This window comes from Ornithodoros turicata, unplaced genomic scaffold, assembly GCF_037126465.1.
Source record: "Ornithodoros turicata isolate Travis unplaced genomic scaffold, ASM3712646v1 Chromosome62, whole genome shotgun sequence".
NCBI lineage: Eukaryota > Metazoa > Arthropoda > Arachnida > Ixodida > Argasidae > Ornithodoros > Ornithodoros turicata.
The window spans coordinates 553,501-574,861 of NW_026999386.1; the positions used below are offsets into that span (position 1 = coordinate 553,501).

A 21,361-nucleotide genomic window follows, 5' to 3' on the forward strand; every position below is an offset into this window, starting at 1 on the left:
TATTTTCCTTTTTTTCGTTGTCTGAAATTGTGCTTATTTTGATGGATTTTGATAGATACATTTTGAGAGATGACAACAACAGAAAGTTGCCAGAAAATCGCAAATCAAACTCAAACTCAAACAACAGAAAGTCGTGATCTCTTAATTTTTTTTTTTGTAGTTTCGAGGTGAACGACAAATCTACAGTATCTAAAAAATGCAGATGACATTGACAAGGCAACGAGCATTATTGTGATCAAAAGAGAGCAGAGTAATGCGTTATAATACAAATGGGCCAAGTGACCGCCTTTTACAATTGCGTTTTCCTCCCTAGAGAGGCTCCTGCGTTCGCAAGGAAGCGTGACATCCTATAGCTGTATCATAAATTGTCTTCAGGTATTAATAACCCCCCCCCCCTCAAAAAAAAAAAATAGAAGAAGGAAGGAGAGAGCGAGAAAGAAGAAACGAAAACGAAGCCTCTCGGATATCTTTCCTAGCCGGTCGCATCAGTGTTCGATGGCTAACTAAAATGGTATACTTAATTAGCTTCACTAATTTTCAAAGATTGACCCAATGACAGCATCGAAGCCCTTGGAGTCATTGTACATTCTCTATGACCGACACATTGGTGTCTATAATTATGAACCTATCCTCGATAAACTTGGTTTGACAACCTTAGCACATCGTAGAACCTCAGATATCACATTTTCCTGTGCAAAGTAGTACATGTCGTCTTAAGCTGTCGTTGGTCTATTTTCTGCCGTTCATTTTAGTCCTTTCTTGTATTTGCATCCTTCCTTCATCATCTTCACATAACGTTCCACGTGCAGTGGTGTAGGGCACGCACCTCCGCAGTGAAACACCCCATCTCATCGTCATCATTTATTGTTGTTGTTGTTGTGCCGTTCACTCCCACTACACCTTTATTTTATGTTTTGTTTGATTGCTCACAGTTTAGCAGATACGAACAGACTTCGTAACAGCCATAATATACACACGTTTGCCCTTTATAACAACCTCAACGATGTTAGTTCTCCTAACAGCTGTCAAGTTTTTAGATTTTTATATCCTATACCCTTACCACGTGATGTTACACACAAATCTCTGCTCCCCGTATTGTTATTTCTTGTTTGTCTTCTCTTGTAGTCTCTTCTGCGCTGAGCCATTTCCCAAACCTGTGGTTGCGCGTGGCCTTGAACGTAGGCTTCGCCGCAACGTGCTCTTGCGGCGCGAAAATCATAACGCCGAACTATCATAAGGCCGAAAGTCAAAAGGCCGAAAAATTAGAACGCCGAACTATCATAAGGCCGAAAGCCAAAAGGCCGAAAAATCATAACGCCGAAGTGTCAGAAGGCCGAAAAATAATAAGGCCAGGCAATGAGAAGGCCGAAAGTCAAAAGGCCGAAAATCAGAACACCGAACCGAACACCGAAATAAAACGGCCATTGAAACAGGAGACCTAGTGTAAGCATCCCTGTGAATGACCACTGAAAGGGAATTGCTCTTTTCATTTAAAAAAAAAACAATGAACTATAACCTCGTATTGCCAACCTAATCTAGCAATAATATATAACATGTTTACTACAAAGAGGAAGTGTGTGGTAGGTGAATGCCAGTGAATGACTTGTATCACGCACTGAATGAATTGTAGAGGAAATGGTGTTTCTCTACATTTTTTAACCCGAACCTGATTGCCACCGTGTACAATAAACACACAATAACACAGTGGTTCACATCTCTACTTTTCCTTTTTGTTTTCCCCTAAGTTATCGAAAGTACTTTATTAATGCGATGTTCGACGAAACGATTTATTTGCTGTATTAATTCCCAACAAGTTTATTCTATTTAATCTGTAGAGCTTTTTTTTGTTGTCGCAGTTGGAATACCAGTTCTCGTATCCTGGGTTCCTCATTTGTCGGCGTTTCGATAATTCGGTTTTGTGACTTTTCGGCCTTGTGATTTTTCGGTATTTTGAATTTTCGGTCTTCCGGTTTTCGGCCTTATAATTGTTCGATGTTTTGATTTTTCGGCCTTTTGAGTTTTGGTCTTTTGATAATTCGGCCTTGTGAGTTTCGGCCTTATGATTGCCACCCTATTTTTTCTGGACAAGTCGAAGGTGTGACCCGGACCAACCTGTCTGCCTTGACGTGAAATCACCCTACTATGAGAGACGATGAATATTTAAAACAAAGCAAATACCCGTATACAGCGAGAAACCATGCACATGAATGACTATGCGAAAACTTGTAATGCGATAGACCCAACAACAACAACAAATAAGTTAGCGATAGACCCAAAGCATTCAACACAATGCAGAAACTTGTTCAGCTCTCCGCAACCTTAACTTGAACGCGGCTTCGACCGGCGGAGCGGGAGCAGAGATACTCTAGTGGGATTCAGCTGAATTATTGGGAGAGGCCGTTTCTGGCTGTCAGCATATTCGTCATTTCCAAGCTGGGCCCCAGAAACCGTCGCCAAATTCCAGGGTGTGCTGTACGCCTAATCAGAGGGCATTACCCGTCACAGTCATATAGAGGATATTATGATTACATCAGTACATTTCAGGTGGGCTTCTGTCATGTCAGCAGTGCAACGTGTGATTGACATGATTTTGTTTTTTGTCCTTGAAGCTGTATGTACTTTTTAAACCCAATTAAAAAGCATTTAGAGTTCCGCAATTGTCATGTTCTCTACATAGTAACTGTGCTAGCTTTGGAGTAAACTTAGTGGCTATGAAGGTCAAGAAGGAGTGAATTTTTGTAGTTTTTGAAGTAATGCTTTTGAAAAAAACCATCACAGTGCACAACCAATAAGTAGACAAACTTGAACCAACAAACCTTATGTGGGTTCACGGCTGTCAATGTCAGTTGACCTGGCGCTGCTGTGTTGTTTGAGAGCGCATGTATAGAACGGCCACAAGTGGAGTTTTTCATGCAATTCGTATTGCTTTTAATTTTTTAATAGTTTGTTTCCTGAAATTATTTCATTATACACTCAACCATGGACTGGTTTTTGGGATTTCATTTATTAGAGACAAATAACTCACACGAATTAACCACGCTGAAGTGAAAACTAACAATGCATGTATTACACCACAGTTGTTATGCCTGTGTACCTGAAACAACATCTACATGAATGACGAATCGCCATGCCTACCGAGCGGGGGACTATCTGTGCTGTTCCATCGTTGACGTACGACAAAAATACTCGGCGGTGATTAATAATCGGGCTCGCTGAAGTATAGACTGCATATTCGAAGGTTTGTGTCAGCCCTGATGACGATGATATGAAAGCTTTCTATGACACTGTAGGTTTCATGACATAATATAATGCTGACGTGCAGTCGATAAAAGTTAAAAAGTTAAGCAGAACGTGATTACATGATGGCAGTAGGTCTTAGTTCTCTCATTGTTCCTTCTTTGAGGCACGCAAACCTTCGGCTTGCAAGGCCGCCGTGATGATCTACTATGCTAATGTGCACACTAGGAAGACAAGATAGCTGGCACCCTAGTGCCACCTTATATGTAGGTACAGATTCCGACAAAAGCTTACACAACACGATGTCGCCGTATTTCCTAACCGGAGCTACATCCTAGCAGCGAACAGATGTGGATGCAACTACAAACAGGTGGCCTGGCACCCACCTGTGAGTGTGTCAGCTCCCGTTCGTGGCTAGAGCGGCACTCCGAAGAAGAAATATGCCAACCCCGTGTTCTGTCGGTATTTTTATCGGAATCTGTAGGTCCATATGTTTGACTTGGTGGCAAAGATGGAGCATTGTACTTATCTTATGGCAACTCTGTTGTCCATTGTGTGATCACCAGGCGTGCAACACCAAGAAAGGGCCCACAGGATAAAGTTCGATAACTACTCTTCACTGTTATATACCCTTCTAGCAAGCCCGCCCCAATACCACACGAAGCTGTTGTAAGACATTTACTTCAGCACGCGCAGTGAGGTGAATGAATCTCACTTAGTTAGGGAATGTACTCTGTTGAACATAGTAATTAATTGCTGTACATAAAATAATGCAAGCCAGGAAAGTGGGGTAACTGAAACTGAACTCTTAGGTGCCACCAGTGTTGGAAAATTTCCAAGAACTCTCATGACTTGGAGAAGTATTTCAGGTACTCCAGGGCTCGCACTGAAAAAAATAAAAAAATAGTAGAAATAAATAAATTACTTTGATACATTCTTTTATCCTAAACCTTTACTTCTAAACACTCTCGGAAGAGCCGCAAGGCTTTAGTTGTACGAACATGGGGCTCAATTTGTAAAATCAGCCTCATTGTAAAATTGGTCTAAAATCATAGCATGCAAAATAGGTTATTCAGGAAGCAACACTTGTCTCTGTGTAAAGCAATAGGTGGCCCTGAGAAGGGCCTTTTTTGTTCATTTTCTTTCTTGTCATGCCTTCTGAAGGGCCATAAGGGTCAGCAGACGAGAAAGCCACAGTCACAACTTTCACTTCCGGAACCTAGGAAGATGGTGGTGGTGATGGTTGGAACCTAGCAAGAAAAGTGCAGAATGCAATTGAATGCCGAGACGTGATAGTAAGCAGGAGGAAAGTAGCTGGTCCAATGCTTACACACCTTGCCCAGTGCTTTTCCACAGCTTCTGCCGGAGTTGGTATTTCACCATACGTTGCTGAACGTGGTGGTCCAGATTCGACAGTCGCAGGCTCCTTTCGATGTTCTTGTATGCGAGGCAGTACCTCACCAATGAGGACTGATTCATAATCTAAAAAACGAGAAAACATGATTTGGCCACAAAATGCGTGGCACTTTGGGGACATGATAGTTGCAACTAGATAGCTGATGACATAAAATTTATGACTCAACTTCTTCTTCACATTCTTCTGACTTTTGGGCGAAAGCGAGATAGCAGAATGAAGACAATCTTACAGATTTTTAAGATAGATTGGCTTTCAACCAGGATTGTCTCCCATTCTTCTTTTGTGTATTCTCATTTTTATACCTGAAAGCTTCCTAAGCGAAAAGTAAACAGATTTTAGGTAATTGGTCATCAAGTAGTTGCATACTATTTCTTAGATAGAAAATTGATCTGCCTGTTCAAGACAAATGACAAAACAGCATCTATCTGGCCCTCATGGCCTGTTTGTACGAAATGTGTAACGAATAATCATCAAGAACACCCTGATTGTAAACTTCATAGTATCGACAAATAAGAGGTTGAGATATGCTGAGTTGTGCTGCTGTTCAGGAGACCGCTTTCATGTGATTGTTTGGCTGACCTTTGTTGTAAGGATGGAGCGGTGACCGTGACCCTGTAGCACGTTATAGCTTCCTTCTGAACTATCAACAATTTCTGTGTGTCAAAAACATTTGCCAACGATTTGAAATCATTGTGAATGTCGGTCATGTAAGACAGGGTTAGCAGCACTCTGCGTTACTGTAAACCGGTAAGTGCATCTAAATAACATGCAGAAACATTTCTTCCCTGCGTTATATCAAGCACAAAAAGACCTATTTTCAGACTTTATTACCAAGGGTGGCAGTTGGAACAGCAGTCTGAGTTTTCCTGCATTAGTGCATTTCGTGCATTTTTCTTGTTAAGCTTATGTGGCACCAAGGTGTACAGGAAGCCACATTGGCTAACTATCTGATAGAGAAGCGAATGTTTGAGGGGTATAGAACATCCTGGATGAGTACTTGACAAACCGAAGGAACATGATTTCGTAGCACGCTTGCCTATTAATATCCTCACACTGCATCAGGGAAAATACCTACTGTATGGTTTTGAGGGGTTTCCTTTCTTTCTTTATTTAGAGGTTAGGTGAACTGTCTCGTTTTAATTAACTCTTGTAAAAGCACTGCGTGTTGTGTACATACCATCTTCTTGTAATGTTGTTGACACCATGTGTTGCGAAACAGGACATGCAGTAAAACTTGTAGATGGCACTCCTCCTCCTTATATAATGCAGTCATGTGATATCGCCTCTGTCAGCAGGAAAACAGCTAGATAAGCATGTTATGTACATAACATCTTCTGGTAATATTGTTGGTCCTATGTGCTGTGAGAGAGGACGTGTATTGGTACCACTTATGCGCAATTCTCCTGCTTATAATGCAAGCATGTTATATTACCTCTATCAACAGGCTGCGCAAGACTCAAGAGTTGGAATATGGTGCGAGCCATGGGACATCTTATGTTTCCTTATTAGTGAAAATATCATCGCCACACATGTTACAAAAGACGATATTACTATTAATACTACTAATGAGACTACTAATGCTAATACTCTGCTAGCAGACAATCACTAACACACTGCCAATAATAAGAGATGATGTTGTTGCACACGCCACTTGAAGCAGGTTCCATCATGGTGCTTGACTGAGCCTATAATAGAAATACAGTATTTTATATAGAGAAAATGACGCATATGAAATGGCGGCTATTTACACTGCTAAGTGTTATTCGAAAGAAGCACTCGAAGCGTAACCGTTACATGCGCCATGTGTGAGGGGCTAATAGTTCATCTTCAATAGGCACCAGCAAGCAGCGATTGGGACGAAATCCTGCCTCTTGTAAAGTATACTCAGCGGATTCTGAACATGCTTACGCAGACAAACTGGAGGGGATACAAGATATCGTCACAAGGGCCACAGAGGGAGCAGGCGACGTTTATTCAGCCTCGCTCTGGTTTTACAGACGAAGTTCCGTCGTGTAGACTTGCAAGCAAATAAAACTGCCAGACAATTCTGGCTGGAAAGAACTACGACGTGTGCACACGATACCACTATGTTTTCTTTTGTTGCGTTCCATTCGGAGCGAACTGACAGCTAAAGCTTAATCTTGTCCAAGGCACGTAGCGGCTTTCAAGTGGTTCTGGGAACAACGTAGCTAACATAGCAACTCTGTGCATAGCAACTCTAACATAGCAGCTGAGTACTGCTAGCCGACAGACGTTCAACTTGGCTGCAATTCTTGGCCCATGTCAGAGCCATGTGCAACACCGTCGATGTCTTCTGATGTTCTTGGAGTTCATCTTGTCTACCGGTTTGCTCCAGGTCCTCCCCTGTATGTCAATGACCATTGGTGCTTCTTTCACGCGTTTTTTTTTCTTCATCTTCCTTTTTTTCTGATTTAGTGCAGCGCAACCAGTGGAGGAGAGCTCAGTCGTTGTACTTACACATAACTTTAACTTCATTTTCATATCTCACATCTAATGCTTCGTGTGTAATGGGGTAGTGTACTGCTCTCCAGTGGTGAATCACCCCAGGTCATAGTCACAATTTATTTGTTCTTATTGTGTTGTAGCTAACATAGGCCTTAGCCGCCTTCGTTTTGGACTGAACCCGTGGTGAACTTGCATAATGTCCGTCACAGATAAGCTTCGTTACCGAAATGTGAGGAAGAGATGTGCGGAACACAGCGTCCTTTTTGCATAGCAGGATACCTGCAGGGATTGCTGCCTCCCATTTTCGTTTGTGTCACTGTCACTCGGCTGGTGAAACGATAATTACGGTTTCGCCGTGCACGAATTCGTGCATTCAGGAACATAACATTGGGTTCTTCTACTCGTCGATATGGTAGTCTCCCTAGGTAGAAGGTATCACATCAAAACAATTCAAATATGGACGGATGTCACAAAGTCGAAGCGGCCTCGATTGCTATCGTTGGTGGAGCAACTCGACAGCTCTCTGATTCGGTCACGTCATGGTCCGAACCACGTCACAATGATGTCGTTGCTGCTGGGGCTTCCGCGCCCGTAGAGGCTACGCTAACTTTGCAATATGTTCAATTAAAATAAATTAAAGAACGCGGATATAAAGGGAAACAGCAACAGCTGTTGTATTGTTGACTCGATGAGATAAGCCACAGAAGATTGTGTACTCATCATCCTAAACAGCTGTTTCGGACTTATTTGGCCATTATCAGCAGCGTGCAGGTGGGCAACGATTCAGTGGGTGGCGCCGGAAAGTCACATAGAACGTGATGTCCTCTCGTCAAGGTGAGAGTTTCACTGTTTCTTTGACGTTGCCTGCCTGTACAGTGCTGACGATTGCAAGATAAGGCTAAAACAGCTGCCCAGCGCTGGCACGGCGACGTTTCAGTTATAACACATTACACTTCGTCCAGCGCGCATCCAAAGAGCTTCGGTTTCTTTTTTCATTACATGCTCTCTTAACAGTGAGACCCTTTCTAAGGAGTCTGTGATTTCTGCTTCGAAAGAATTTGAAAATCCATTCTAATGATGTGCCACCCCCTTAGGTTGTGCCTGCAGCGTCGTCGTTTCCGAGGCCTCTGAAACGCGGTTATTTGACGGAGCTCGTTGGACGTCGGTGGTTCTTCCAACCTGTGTGGAAGAGACGCTTCTGCGTTCTCAACGGCAACACAATTTACCTGTACGACCAAGAGGTGAGGTTGACAACGAGAGCACAAATTCTAGAACTTGCAAACTTAGTGGCTATAGTCGTGTTCAAATTAAGAAGGGAGAGAAATCTAGTCTGTCAGCTCCCAAAATATTACTGCGCCGCGGATAGGATGTCTGTACATCCTAGCTCCTTGCGCCAGATAATGAAATCCATCATGCTCACTCTGCTTCTGTATTGGCTGTTAAAACTAGCCGCATGAGACCAATCTGCGGCAGAAAGTGCGCTCTCCTACTGTGGGCGCATAGTGGCACTGTAGTAGCTACTTCTCCTGGCGCCCTATTGCTTCTCCTTATCTCCAACAGTCTATGTAGTTGACGGACTAAATTGCTTTTCCTTCTTAAATTGAACACGACATATAGTTGGACTTTATGGGAGAGCGTCTGCGACCGAACCATCTTCCGAAAGGTAGGGCAAAACGAGGCATTTTTTATTTGATATCAGCTATCTTGAGAGAGCGCGCTGCTTCTTTTAAGTTCACACTTTACTGTGATGTATGCCTACGTGTCCGCTTCATTATACTTGCGAATTGTCGTGATTGGTGCATTTGTCGAAGAGGGAGAAAAAAATCGTCTCTTCCTGCCTGGAAGGTAAAGATTCGCCAAGAAGGCGCGAATTTCTATAGTAACTTTTCTTTCAATGAGTGCCGTGGCGCTTTACAAGTGTCTTATGTCAAAGCGAGTTCGCATTGCATTTATCTATTTATTTGCCTAACAAGATTTACACCAAACATTAGCGAACTGGCCTTGCCGGTTTCGAGCAGAAAATAAATACTTAGTAGGCTTATACACGTGGCGTAACTCGACAATGTGTCATTTATGGCGAATTCACGTGGTCAAAATGTGGCAACACGGCCTAGCGCAAGCTCACGACCCGAACGTGGGTGCCTAGAGGCCAGCGGTTTTAGTCGCTTCGATCATGCTAGGAGGGGCATGCCGGTCGGTCGTGTTCCGCTTCCGTCGTCTGCTAACCCACATTAACTTAAATTACACGTGCGGGCCCTCGCGATGCAGCTTTGACGGCGCCTTCGGCAACCCGCTGCCCGGCTATTCCAAGGTAAAGCAAAAAAAAAAAAAAAAAAAAGGAAGCTGGAGAATTCCTCGCGCTTGGAAAGCGCTGCACGAGCTTGCAATGAAGTATATGTATACTTGTTCTTCAGGTATTTCTTTTTCACTCGTTCTCTTCGAGGTTTCGAGCATTAAAGAAACAAGCAGATCTTGTGATGTGGGAAATGAAGACGTAGCAAAACAAACCAATATCGTAATAATAATTGGGCGGTGTTGGAGTCAGTGAAATGAAACCAAGATTGTGTTCTGCGCCTGGTGCTAAATTACTCCTTTGAAAGCACTAAAACGCTACCATACACAGAGGAACGACACGAAGCCCTTCGTTTTTTTTTCTTTCACTCTATTAAACATACCCCCCCCCCCCCTTGGTGTTGTATGCGCGTATATAGAAGACGAAAAGAAACGTCAATGATTAATAGAGCAGTGAGGATAATGCCTAGACGTTGTCTGGTAAATGCGCATAGTCGGTCAGGGAGGGCTATTTAATGGTGTCGGAGTTGGGCTCCATACCAAAGGCTACCTGTGACGTTGCTAACACCCTTATCGACGCTAAAAAAGTCAAACATAACATTACTTGAGAAAAACTCGAATTGTCCGCATGTCATCTTAAATTTTTTGCAATTGAAACGTGAAATGACATTGGCCGGACTCCGCAGGATAGCACCGGGGAAGAGGGGACTGTCATCTGCCTGCAGGAGTTCGACGTGTGTCAGGAGCAGAACTACAACAGAACATCTCATGTCTTTGTGCTAACAACGTCTTCGAAACACTTTTTTCAAGTAAGTAAATGGCGCATCCCATGCTACAAACACGATTTCCCATGATTGTGTTCAACTTGTTTTCGTACCCCACAAAATGAAAAAGAGAGAGAGAGAGAGAGAGAGAGAGAGAGACATCACCCCTCCCTCTCCGCGAGTGCATATCCACATGCGTATCTGCATCACGATCTACGCTATACTAGAGACCAGGACATATGGCAATCGCCTATGGGAGAGCCGGGTCATGGGTTAGTTACGCTAGTGACCGCTGCAAGCACCACATAGCATTACTGGGGAGAGGAAATGACATGTGCACTACTATCATCATAGCCGCCGTCGTCCGTCTGTTAATCAGGGCTACACGATTCCCCCCCATTTAATCTCAACCGTTCCGATTCCCCCACGAAACAATCAGCTCATCTCCACTGCCCCAATAGGCCCCGTGCACTAGTGTTTCGAAGGGGCGACGACAGCGCCCCAAGCCACACAAGCGGCGAGGAGGTGCGAAACCGCACTGAAGGCGAATCCGCTCTCGCCTTCCTGCCGCACGCAGATGCTGTTGATTTTTTTCCCACTTTTGCAACGACCAGTACGTTTCGGGTACCCCAGATCCGCATGGCTCATATTGCTATGTCGTTGCGAGCTCCGAGAACCAAGGGAAATGTAGTTTTATCGTTTCCCTGCCCAGCTGTACAAGCGCGACCGCAGGCAACGCTGGATACAAGTCATTTGGCGGGACAACAAAGTATGATCTATCCTGCAAATTCTACTCACGTGATGCCTGCGTCCTGTTTTACAGTGAATGTGAACCTCTTCATTTGTGCAATCTGCATATGATTTATTTTACTACGTTGTATCAAAAGCATCGAGGTAAAACTTCTGTAGACACGTCATCTGCTGTGCATAATGTTTGCACAGCAGTTTCATCGTAGCAGAAAATAACTGGTGATGAAAACAATAAGGCTTCTCTTAGTCTTCCATTCTCCTCGAAATTGGGATTTATCCCCGCCACTGTGGCAAATTGGTGAGAGACGCCTGTCACCTGTTTTGGAATAAACGGCTGTAGCTCGCTTTATTCCCTAGAAATTGTTATATCCTGAAGAAAACACTCGGTCCGCGTCCCAGAAGCTGCGTTTACTTTATTCCATCCAACCGCGTGCCCAGAGAACGCATCATCTTTCTTTTTCTTTTTTTCACTTCGTTGTCCTGTGTTCCCACGGACATAACATACTTCCCCTCCTCAAGAAAATAAAATAAACCAGGAGAACATTAGGGCGCGTATCGCTGCGGAGGACTCCGGTTGCGTCGAGGTCGCTGCGGCATAGTGGAAGGGTCTTGACCATTGCTACTTGCCATTTCTACCGTTACGTTTGTTTCCTTCAAATGACTCACGGAGAGCTGTGAAGCATTATTGGCGCCGAGAAGTTCGGGAGTCACTGTAACTAAGAGAAACGAAACCGAAACGAGGATCCCCACCAATAGGTGGCACAGTGGCGCCCCTATAGCATAGGTGGGGAAGTTGCTTTTATTTCGTAGTGCACTACCGTTACTCACTACTTTTTCAAAAAGTAACGCGCTACGTTATTCGTTACTGTTGCGGTAGTAGGTAACGCGTTACTAACGCCGTTACTTCTGATAAGTAATGCCGTTACTTTTGCATCACTTCACCAGTTGTCCTTAAAATATGCACCATTTCTTGCTGAGTTACATAAGCGCATTCCGCAAACCAATACAAGCAATGTTGGACATAAACAAGGGTAACGCATGAACACAACTTACATGTACGATTTATTGCAACGCAGAAGTAGTTGATGTTCAAAATTTTCATCTGTGAGCTTCGCCCGTTGGGCTAAGAGGACGCCTAATGACCAGTGAGTGCTCCTTGTCAAGGTTGATAGAGACGGTGAGCTTTTACCTCGCACAGTACAAACCGAAGCAGCCAATCTCTTGGTGCTTTGTTACTTGTTCAGAGGGTAGAGGCTACTTTTCTGCCGCTTTTTCCCCATTCGTCCGAATAATACCAGAGGGAGTGAAAAACAGAGGTGGAAAACAAAGGTGACATCTCAACTAGGGTAGGTGAACAACCCTTCTTTTGCGGTCTTCGTGGGTGTCGATGTGACCTTCTTGTCAATGTTGAAGAATAATAGAAAAAAATCGGAGATTTTGCCGGATTCTGCAGGCACGGTCCTCGCTCAAGCTTTCAAATTTAGACGATGAAGCAATGTTCCCAAACACGCAGTAACGCATAACGCCATTGCGCGTTAGTTAGTAAAAATGTAATGACGTTACGTTACTCATTACTTTTCTCCCAAATGTAATGCGTTACCATATTTCACTACTCGAATGTAACGCGTTACCGGTAACGCACTACTTTGTAACGCGTTACTCCCCACCTATGCCCTATAGTGAGGATAGGTGCTTCCACCCTTCATCTAGTAGGGCGCCGGTCCAAGTGGGCGCTCTATTTGGGTGGATGCCCTAAAGGTGGGGTTGCCTTTGGACTGATTTGCAGGCAGCTTGATTCGGACGAAGTCTCATCCACGGAAACGTGGCTCCCGAACAGAAAGGAGCAGGACTACAGCGCTTCATCAACGTGGACGCTATTTGCAAATGTTCATCCGTTTCTCCTTTCTATCGCTAAAGCGAGTACCTGACCACTAAAGACGTCAATGCAGACAACACCAATGGGCTATTAGCCACGCATTTCCTGATAAGAGCAGTTTTATGGGAGATATAAAAGTGGAAGCGTTTAACCGGTTCGCGAACCGTTTCGGTTTTTGGGTGTGGCCGAACCGGAACTGAATCAGAACGAAATCCAAGCAACGCGAACCGGAACCGAACCCGTATTGTTTTGCGGTTCGAAACCCTGCTGCTTAGTACAGACTATACCGGGGTGAGATTCGTGGGTGAGATCGATTACGCTTTTTGGGAGACGTGAAGGTGAGAACCTTTCACCTCGAATCAGAAGACCTTGCAGAGAGGAAAGCTCTTCCCCGGTGACGTAGTAAAGGACGAAATCCCTGTCATTTCTCGCATCCGTGGGCCAAGAGCAGCTGAGAAATGTTACGACTCACTTGAACGTAGGGTCGTCGTCCATCGTCAAAGGCGGGGTTGTATGGAGCCTTCTTGTACTGTACTTGACAGTTGTATCGAAGCAAGCGAGTAGCCCATCGAGCAATTCTCATGGATTGGCGGTCAGTTCCGTAGGTTGAGCAGAGCGTAGCCAAGGCTTGATTGTCCGTGCACAGAGTGAATAGAAACGTGTGCCATCTTTCACAAGCCCAGAGAAAGGACGACTGACCAACCATTCCTCCCTTTCTTTTTTTCAATAAACATATCTCCCCCCCCCCTCCCCTCAGAGAAAGGCTAAAGCTTCTTTCTCTTCTGTTGAGTAGCCGGCCTCAGTGGTAGATAGCGCGCGAGAAGCAAAGCTTACAGTTCGAATCCCCTCAGGGTGCACTTGGTGCAATACGGCACCTAGTTCGCAATTAGTCGCGTCAACTGACACAATTGAACCTCTGTATGCAATAAGGGGATAAGTCGAAAAGTATGAATCTGAGAAAAATAGAAAAGTTGCTTTTCAGAACCTCTCACACTGTGTGCGTGTCATGTCAGGTACAAATAACTTAACTAATGCATAGCTTTGTGTCTGAAGTACATTCCATTTGCGTAATATCCCCCCCAGGATCTAGGGATTTAGAAATAACAAAGAACAAACGCTGTATATCGACTTATCCCCTTTTTTAGTATAACACTATTCAAAAGTGAGTACATGTCAGCGAAAATGCCCGCTTTCATAAAGAAAACGATTTGATTGATGTACCAACCCAGCATTAACATGAGAACTGATTTAGGTGAATTCACTTTATGAACTCAGTCTTTCATCACGATATTTCGCAAAGTGGAGCTTCATAGAATTTTCTGCTTTCCGTGACATACGACAGAAGCCTCCTTGCGTATCGAACTTTAGGAGGTGGTCCTCCAGGAGGACACACCTTGCAGGTGCGGAGACCTGTTAAGAGACATTTCATGCAGAGTGGATAGATGAATGTTGCGTCTTTGGCGTAATCTGTTTAAAGAGTAACTCGTCCAGGTTCATAAATCATATAACATGCTCCAGATATCTTCATTTTGCTTGGTTTCTTCACTTTCTTTCGGAGTGCTGCATCGTAGCTTTGAATGATGCCGTTTTCTGCAGCATTAACCATTAAGAATGAGGGTCCCTTGGCAGCTTTGATCATATTCACGTATTCTTCCACTGGTCTCGCAACCTGTCACGGCAAAATTCTCCGAACAGTTCATACAACTGAGTGAGATCGAGTTCCTCGTTCAGGAAGTAGTTCAAATCAGTAACTTGACTTTTGTAATGCGACTTTGTGTGGAACAGACTCACAATGCACGATAACAATATCCTTGACCTCTTCTGTCAGTTTAACTCGGTGCTTGTCATGTTTTCCCCTGTTTTCCCCCGATCAAAGAGGTCGATGTTCTGCGCAATCTTTCTCTGTAACATCTTAACACGGCGCTCGCAGAACCCAAAAGTGTTGCAGAAGTAGTACTTGCAAACAGGAACTTCTTTTTCTGGCATATGGAGTTCATATAACCTGGGGGCTTAATCACTTCCATCGTTCGCGAGCCAACGAGGGGCGGAGCTCTCGTTAACACGAACACGTGACACGTTTCACGTGACGCGTGAGGCGCTTTTTTCGTTAACGGGACAAAGGCGTAATCTCTTGCTCGCGTAACGACCGACGGTGTCGTCTGCCTAACGAATGTGTTCACGTGCTCACAGGCTTCATCGCCTACATGGCTCATGATCTAACGAGGCGCGAGGCACTCGGGAGCTCGAGCACGTGGTGTATGACGCGCTCTTTTCGTTAAAGTGACAGGGGCGTAATCTCTCGGTCCAGTTACGATCAAATTAGATCGTTTGCCTAACGAGTGGGTCTACCCACTCGTTAGAATGTGAAACATCTTCATTTGGAGATTTGCAGAAACGGAATTTCTGCAGAAACGAACATGTATTGCTCCACGACTGTGTACAAAATGACATGCTCCCCCTTTCATCGTATTTACACCAGTGGTTACATGAGGGCTGTGAGATATTCTCGAGAAGATGCAGATGAAGACGATAAAGAAGACGAAGAAGTGACAACGACAAGCCATAGACAAACCATAGACAAACCATGCGAGCTATCCAAACAAAATTAAACAACCTCATTGGTCGACAAGATTACAGCCTCGTTGGCAGCTGTAGTTTGTTCAGGGTGGTGACATCACAACGCGTAATGGCTCGTTACGAGCACGATAGCCTCAACGAAGAAGCTAAACGAGGAGCAGGGATTGTGCCACAGCAGGGCGTTCTCTGTGTTTCGTTACACGCACTCGTTGGACTTTCAATTTTGTTTTCTTCATTAGTGTAGACAGTGCCGCATTTTACTTTAGGTAATCTGCAAGAGACCAAAACTATTCGTGAAGTGTTTTCGCTGTGTCATATGGTATTATTTTGTAGCTGCCTTTCCTTTGGCAGCAGGAATCAACGCGTGCAGGTCTGTTCTCGGCCATGTTCATTCCCTTTGACGATTCGTACAGTTCACCCTGAAAAGTAATTATCTATAAATAAAGTTGTTTGTGATGATTGGCACATGGTGGAGAAGTCGTGGCTAAGTGTCGTGTGTGTATATGGTTGCATAGTAAGTTAAGACGAGTAAATGAGCGGATTTTTCGTGTACGTTTCAGCGTACAAAATATCCGTGTGTTGGCGAAAAATACGGCCATATTCTACCATTCTCGACAGAAAAATGTAATGTGTTCATATAATGTTTCTACAGAAATACTTAATGCACCGAGTGTGTCTTCCACTTGTTGGTCTTTCCAAGAACCTGCCTTGCTCTTTTGACATTTCCTCACGCTTCTTGTCCAGTTGCTGACGACTCATTTTCGTTTCCGGCACTCATTATCAATGCTTTGATGTTCATAGAGGCTATGTTCTGACAAATCAGAACAAAAGCTGCTCTCAGCTTCCTCCTCATACATAGTGACACCAAAGAATGACACCGTCTGCACGCAGAGCTAAGCAGACGATGTCCGTCTGCTTCACGATGGAGGGTCCTATGAAAGGATCTCTCAGAAGAACTCTAGGAAAAGGAAGAAACTGCAATATCTTCCACACTTTTTCATCACATGCTGCTCTTGTTTTACATGTCACCATAATGCTTCATGCTCAAAACAAGAGCTCGGCGCAAGTGATATGCAGATGTTGTCTGCTCACAACCCGTACCAGGCCTCCACAGTTCCCCGCATTTGCGGCAGTAGAAAAATAAAATCACGTCACAGTCACTTGGTATTACATCGTCAGGCATCATGACGGATGCACATTGGCCAAAGGAGGATGCGCGCTCCGGGTTTGGTTGATAAAGTTTCGAAATATCTGACAGCTCACTTTTCGGGGGCAGTCGGCCAGGCGGGCACCTCCAAACAAGGTCGGTGCGTCTCCGCGGCTCGCCGATGTCGGTTGACCACAAAGGACCAAAGAGGAAGTGTACGCGCGGGGTTGTTCGTGAGCTATAGTGACTCTGGCCATGTACTGATCTCCAATAAAGTGTCAACCTACGGACATTCTTGCCGGGTCGGAACTGGAATGCTTGATGAGCTGACGCCTGAGGAACACTTTCGAGCGCTGTCGCATTTTCAAATGCAGTGACTAAGAAGAAAGTGTTCGTAACGACAAAAGTATTTCCCGTGACTGTGTGACCTACGGTGCATCGCCAGAATGAGAAGAAGATGCTCATCTGTGGAACGCACGCACGCGTGGACTTCGCTCGCCTCCAGAGGTAGACTGTATGTGTGCTTTGCAAGTTCGAACTTGGTTTGGTTGCTGTCTATTCAAGGAACGAAACGTCCTGTACGCACGGTGAATATATGAGTCAAGCATTTGAGTTTATACGTTGCATCAATAAATATGTATTTCGCCTATCAAAAATGTCTAGTTATTTTGGAATAACGGGCGCCAGGTATGAAAACCCGTAGAAGTCAATGGCAGCCAGGGCTGGCCGAAAGCCGAGCCAAACTGAGAGGTTGCTGATTGGTTGGCTGCTAGGCATCACGACGCATTTTCCCCTTACTGCATACAGAGGCTCAATGTAGGAAGCGACGAGTGAAATGACGTGTGTTCCTCGAGGATGTGCTTTATCTTGGTGAAAGCATTCTCGTGTTCCATACCTCAGGCATAAGGAACACCTTTCCGCAGCAACATGCGTAGGAGCTCAACTTCTGAAGCGGAGTGGGGGACGAACTTCAGAGAATAGGCGACAGTAACGCAGTGATGTCTTCCGGAATCGGAGCTTCAACGATAGCGTGAATTGAACTTTGTTCTGGTTTAATGCTCCCCCGAGTCAAAATATGACCCAAGAAACATGCCTCTTCGACCGTAAACACACACTTCTTTCAATTCAATCGTAAGTCTGCTTTGTCTAGGCGCTGCAGAATGCTGGAGAGTTTGCGATCATGTTTCTCCTTTGAGGGTGCAAAAACGAGAATGTCATCGAGAAAATGAAGTACGCCGGCACAACCGCCCAGAACAATGCTGCGGCGTTAGATGCAAGGCCAAAGCACGAAAGAGCGAAAAAAGCCATCATTGTAGCGAAAAAGGCCATCATGCGTAAGGCGGTTAGGTTCCGGCTTCCTTCATCCAATTTGAGCTTGTGGTAAGAAAATGGGAGGTCAGATTTCGAGAAATACTGTGCCCCTGCAAGTTTCTGGAACAAATCTTCCGGGTGAGGAAGTGGTTGACTGTCCACCACAATGGCTTCGTTGGGTCTTCCTAGGTCAACGCATAGTCGTAGTTCTCCAGTTTTCTCCCAGACCACAACGATTGGTGAGATCCATTCGGATGCATCAGTTCTTTCAATGATGACTACTTCCTCCAGTTTGCGTGGTTCAGCAGAAACTTTCTCTCCAACCTCAAGAGGAAGACATCGTAACTTCTGCTGGGCTGGGCTGAGAGACGACTTCATAGTCACTTTGTGGGATAATGCATGAACGTATCCCAGACCCTCAGGAAATAAATCGGGGAACTTTTGCGGAAAATAATCAGCATTGGATGACTGTGTACTTGTAGCTTTGTAGCAACGACCTTCTGCTGTGTGCAATGCTATATCCAACCAGCGCATAATATCGATTTCAAGGATCGGTGTTCCCATGCATGTCACTCGAAAGAGCAAGAAGCTGCACGGCTGCCAAACGCTACGGGTACGTCTAACATGCCTTCTACGAGAATCATAGCCTTAGTATAGCTATAAAGGGAGGTGTCTGCAATCCTCAGAGGAAATTCCTTTAAATTCCTTTTGTATAGATGTAGGGCAGTAAAGGAACAGAGGAACCCGTGTCCATGAGCAATCGTAACAACAAAACAACAACATTATTTTGAGATGGAGAGTGGGGAGGTTCATCGCCAGAGGCAATACTCTACCCCATTGCTGGTGGGGATGTGGGGAATAAAATAATGAGCCCCTTCACAATAACGATCGAAGTGCGATTGTGTCCAGAAATGTCAAAATAGCTTTGAGCGCAGATCGTTGAGCAATCGTAAGAGCTTGCCGTTGATATGTGGTTAGCAGAAGATTTGGATGACTTCTTTGTAGACGAGGCATTCAGAACAGACTCGCCGGCTCGGTGTAGAGATTTCCTATCAGAGGCTGTACCTTGACAGGCAGACGCGTAATGTTCTTTTTTGTTACACTTCCGGCATACCTTGTTTCTCGATGGGTAAGAAGAGATGTTAGCCATGTGCCTTGTGAAACTACATCAAAAAGACATGCGTCCTCTGGCAGGCGCGTTGTTCCTAGAACGTCGTATCGCCGACACCACGGGAGCATCGGAATTGTCGCTTGACAAGATGACTGATTCTTGGATGACTTGCTAGACGATCTCTGATCTCCTTCCTTCAAGTCTTCTCGACTGCTTGGTCGCAAATAAGCTAATTAGTGAGCGTGCCAAAACTGCATGATGATGCAAGATTTCTTAATGCAGCAACATAACCGCAACACTTCCTTCAAGAAATTGGTAACGGGGTCGTAATTTATATGGCTCCATCGTTCTGTTGATGGATACCATGAAGCGAAGTCGCACCTTCCCAACGGCTGCGTCGTAAGGGTCCTGCACCGGAGGTGTGCGAGCGGTTGAAGCACCGGCGTTTGAAGAATCATCAGGAAAAACTTCGGTACGGGCAGGCTGAGACACCTGTGGAAGTTGCCGAAATTACTTCTGACCTTCCATATACAGGCAGTTAAATAAAATAGATACTTGTTTGTTTGTTTGTAAGGAACAAAATCGAGGAGAAATTGAACTCGTCTCCCTGTAGAGGAGGTGGTGTGCCTCTACATGAGTCCTGACCGGCTATGATGGAATGTCCCAGCGGGCAGATGGTCGTGGTCTCAAGCTAGGACGGTGCCGGTAGAACTGGATGGCAAGCGCAGTGGCGCACGCCAGCAGAGGCACGTCTTCATCGTCTTCCACGGGCCGCCACATCACTCCCCCCCCCCCCCCTCAGACGCGGAGCGGTGTTGAGCTAGCGGTTGAGGTCCGCGTCGATACGTGAAGAGGAGGAAGAAGGGCGACACGTGGAACAGGGACGGCTGGACTTGCGTCTTGCGCTGAGTGGGCGGGATGAATGGTGCAGACAGGAGCTTGCCGGGGGGGTTCCGAATCTGCAAATCCGAATCTACAGTCCTGTCTTTCCCGTTTCCTTTTTTTTTTTTTTTTTTTTACGGACCTGCGTTAGTCGTGACGTTGCCCGCCTTGCGAGGCCGACTACGGCAAGCAGTTACACCACAACCACCACCACCACCGGGAGGGTTCCAGGAACGGGCGGGCCGAAGCGGAGAGCCGGCAAGTGTGCCGATGTGATACAGAAATGGCGGCGACAGAAACGCGACCGTGAGCAGTGTAATGTTATCGCCAGGGTGAGTGCCGGGGAGGACCATCGCGAAGCACGAGGAGACCGAGAGTAGAACTCAGTGGCCTCCGTGCGGGTCCCCGGTGGAACGCTGGCCCGATGCCTCTTGAGCGTCATTGGATGGACAGCCAGCACCCTGTATCGAAGTCCACAATTATCCACTATTCACAATTATCCCAAGATAATTTCCGCTTCCAAGATACTTTCCGCTTGCTGTCGAAGGTATTTCCATTCTGCATAATTCCATTCCATTCCGTAGGCATTCCGCAAGCTAAAATGTACGTTTCGAAGAGCATGGACCATTCGGTCCTTGGCAAAGCAGGTTTCCCAGGTGAAGGAAGGAAAAGTGGCGGCAGATGCAGGTTCATAGTTGCGTACTCAACGGCTGCCGGCTGCACCAAACTTGTTATATGCTGAAGAAAATAATCAGTCGACGTCCCACAAGCCCATAGAAATAATAAGGAGAGAGGCTAGAAGAAAAGCAGGGAGAGAGAGTGATGGAGGAGAGCAAAAGGAGTTCTACGGAGGCAAGACCCAAGACCGGAGGCAAGACCCAATGTCCGAGTCCGAGAGGGGTCATGTTCGATATTCTGGATTCGGTCGGATTCGGCCACAGCCTTTCAAAGTGCACGACCTACTACTATACTAGAGACCTGGACATCCGCAAAACTCCCAGCACCGGGGTAGTAGTTCTGACAGTCGCCGCTGCGCTATGGGATTTGGGGCTATTCGTTACCACGTGATTTGCCCAAACCGCGGCAATGTACAATGGGCTGTGTGGGCTTTCAGACATATGTCGGCACAGTTCCCCTAGAAGTCGACCCAGGACGCACATTTCCCCAGGGCGTCAGTCGTGACGTTGCCCACATACGTGAGGCCGACAACGGCAAGCCCTTTCACCATCACCACCATCACCACCACCACCGCTGTGTTAACAACGACGAAAAGGTACGGAAGAGGGTAGCCCGTGCTTAGCAACAACCTAGGGTGCGTTTTCTTATGGCGAATTCAGGTGGTCATTTCGTAGCAACTTTTTTTGCCAGATGTCGAGCAGTCATGTTCGCATGGTCAAAATGAAGCAATCTCACATGTTCGCGTGGCCCTCCGAGCGCTCGGAATTTGCCAGCCTGCACTTTTTTTTGCCCGGTCTCAAAACGATCGAGCAGCAGATTGCTCAACTGTATCCGGTGTCGGCACATCCGCACT

General features: G+C 45.6%; 1 protein-coding gene across 1 annotated transcript in view; it reads left to right on the forward strand.

Annotated features, from left to right (window-relative positions):
- Nucleotides 1-21,361, forward strand: part of LOC135374465 (uncharacterized) — a 233,232-nt gene that overhangs the window by 73,825 nt on the left and 138,046 nt on the right. The window contains exons 2-3 of the mRNA XM_064607421.1: nt 8,215-8,361; nt 10,099-10,221. Coding sequence (XP_064463491.1) covers nt 8,215-8,361; nt 10,099-10,221 — 270 coding nt within the window. The remainder of the gene's footprint in view (nt 1-8,214; nt 8,362-10,098; nt 10,222-21,361) is intronic.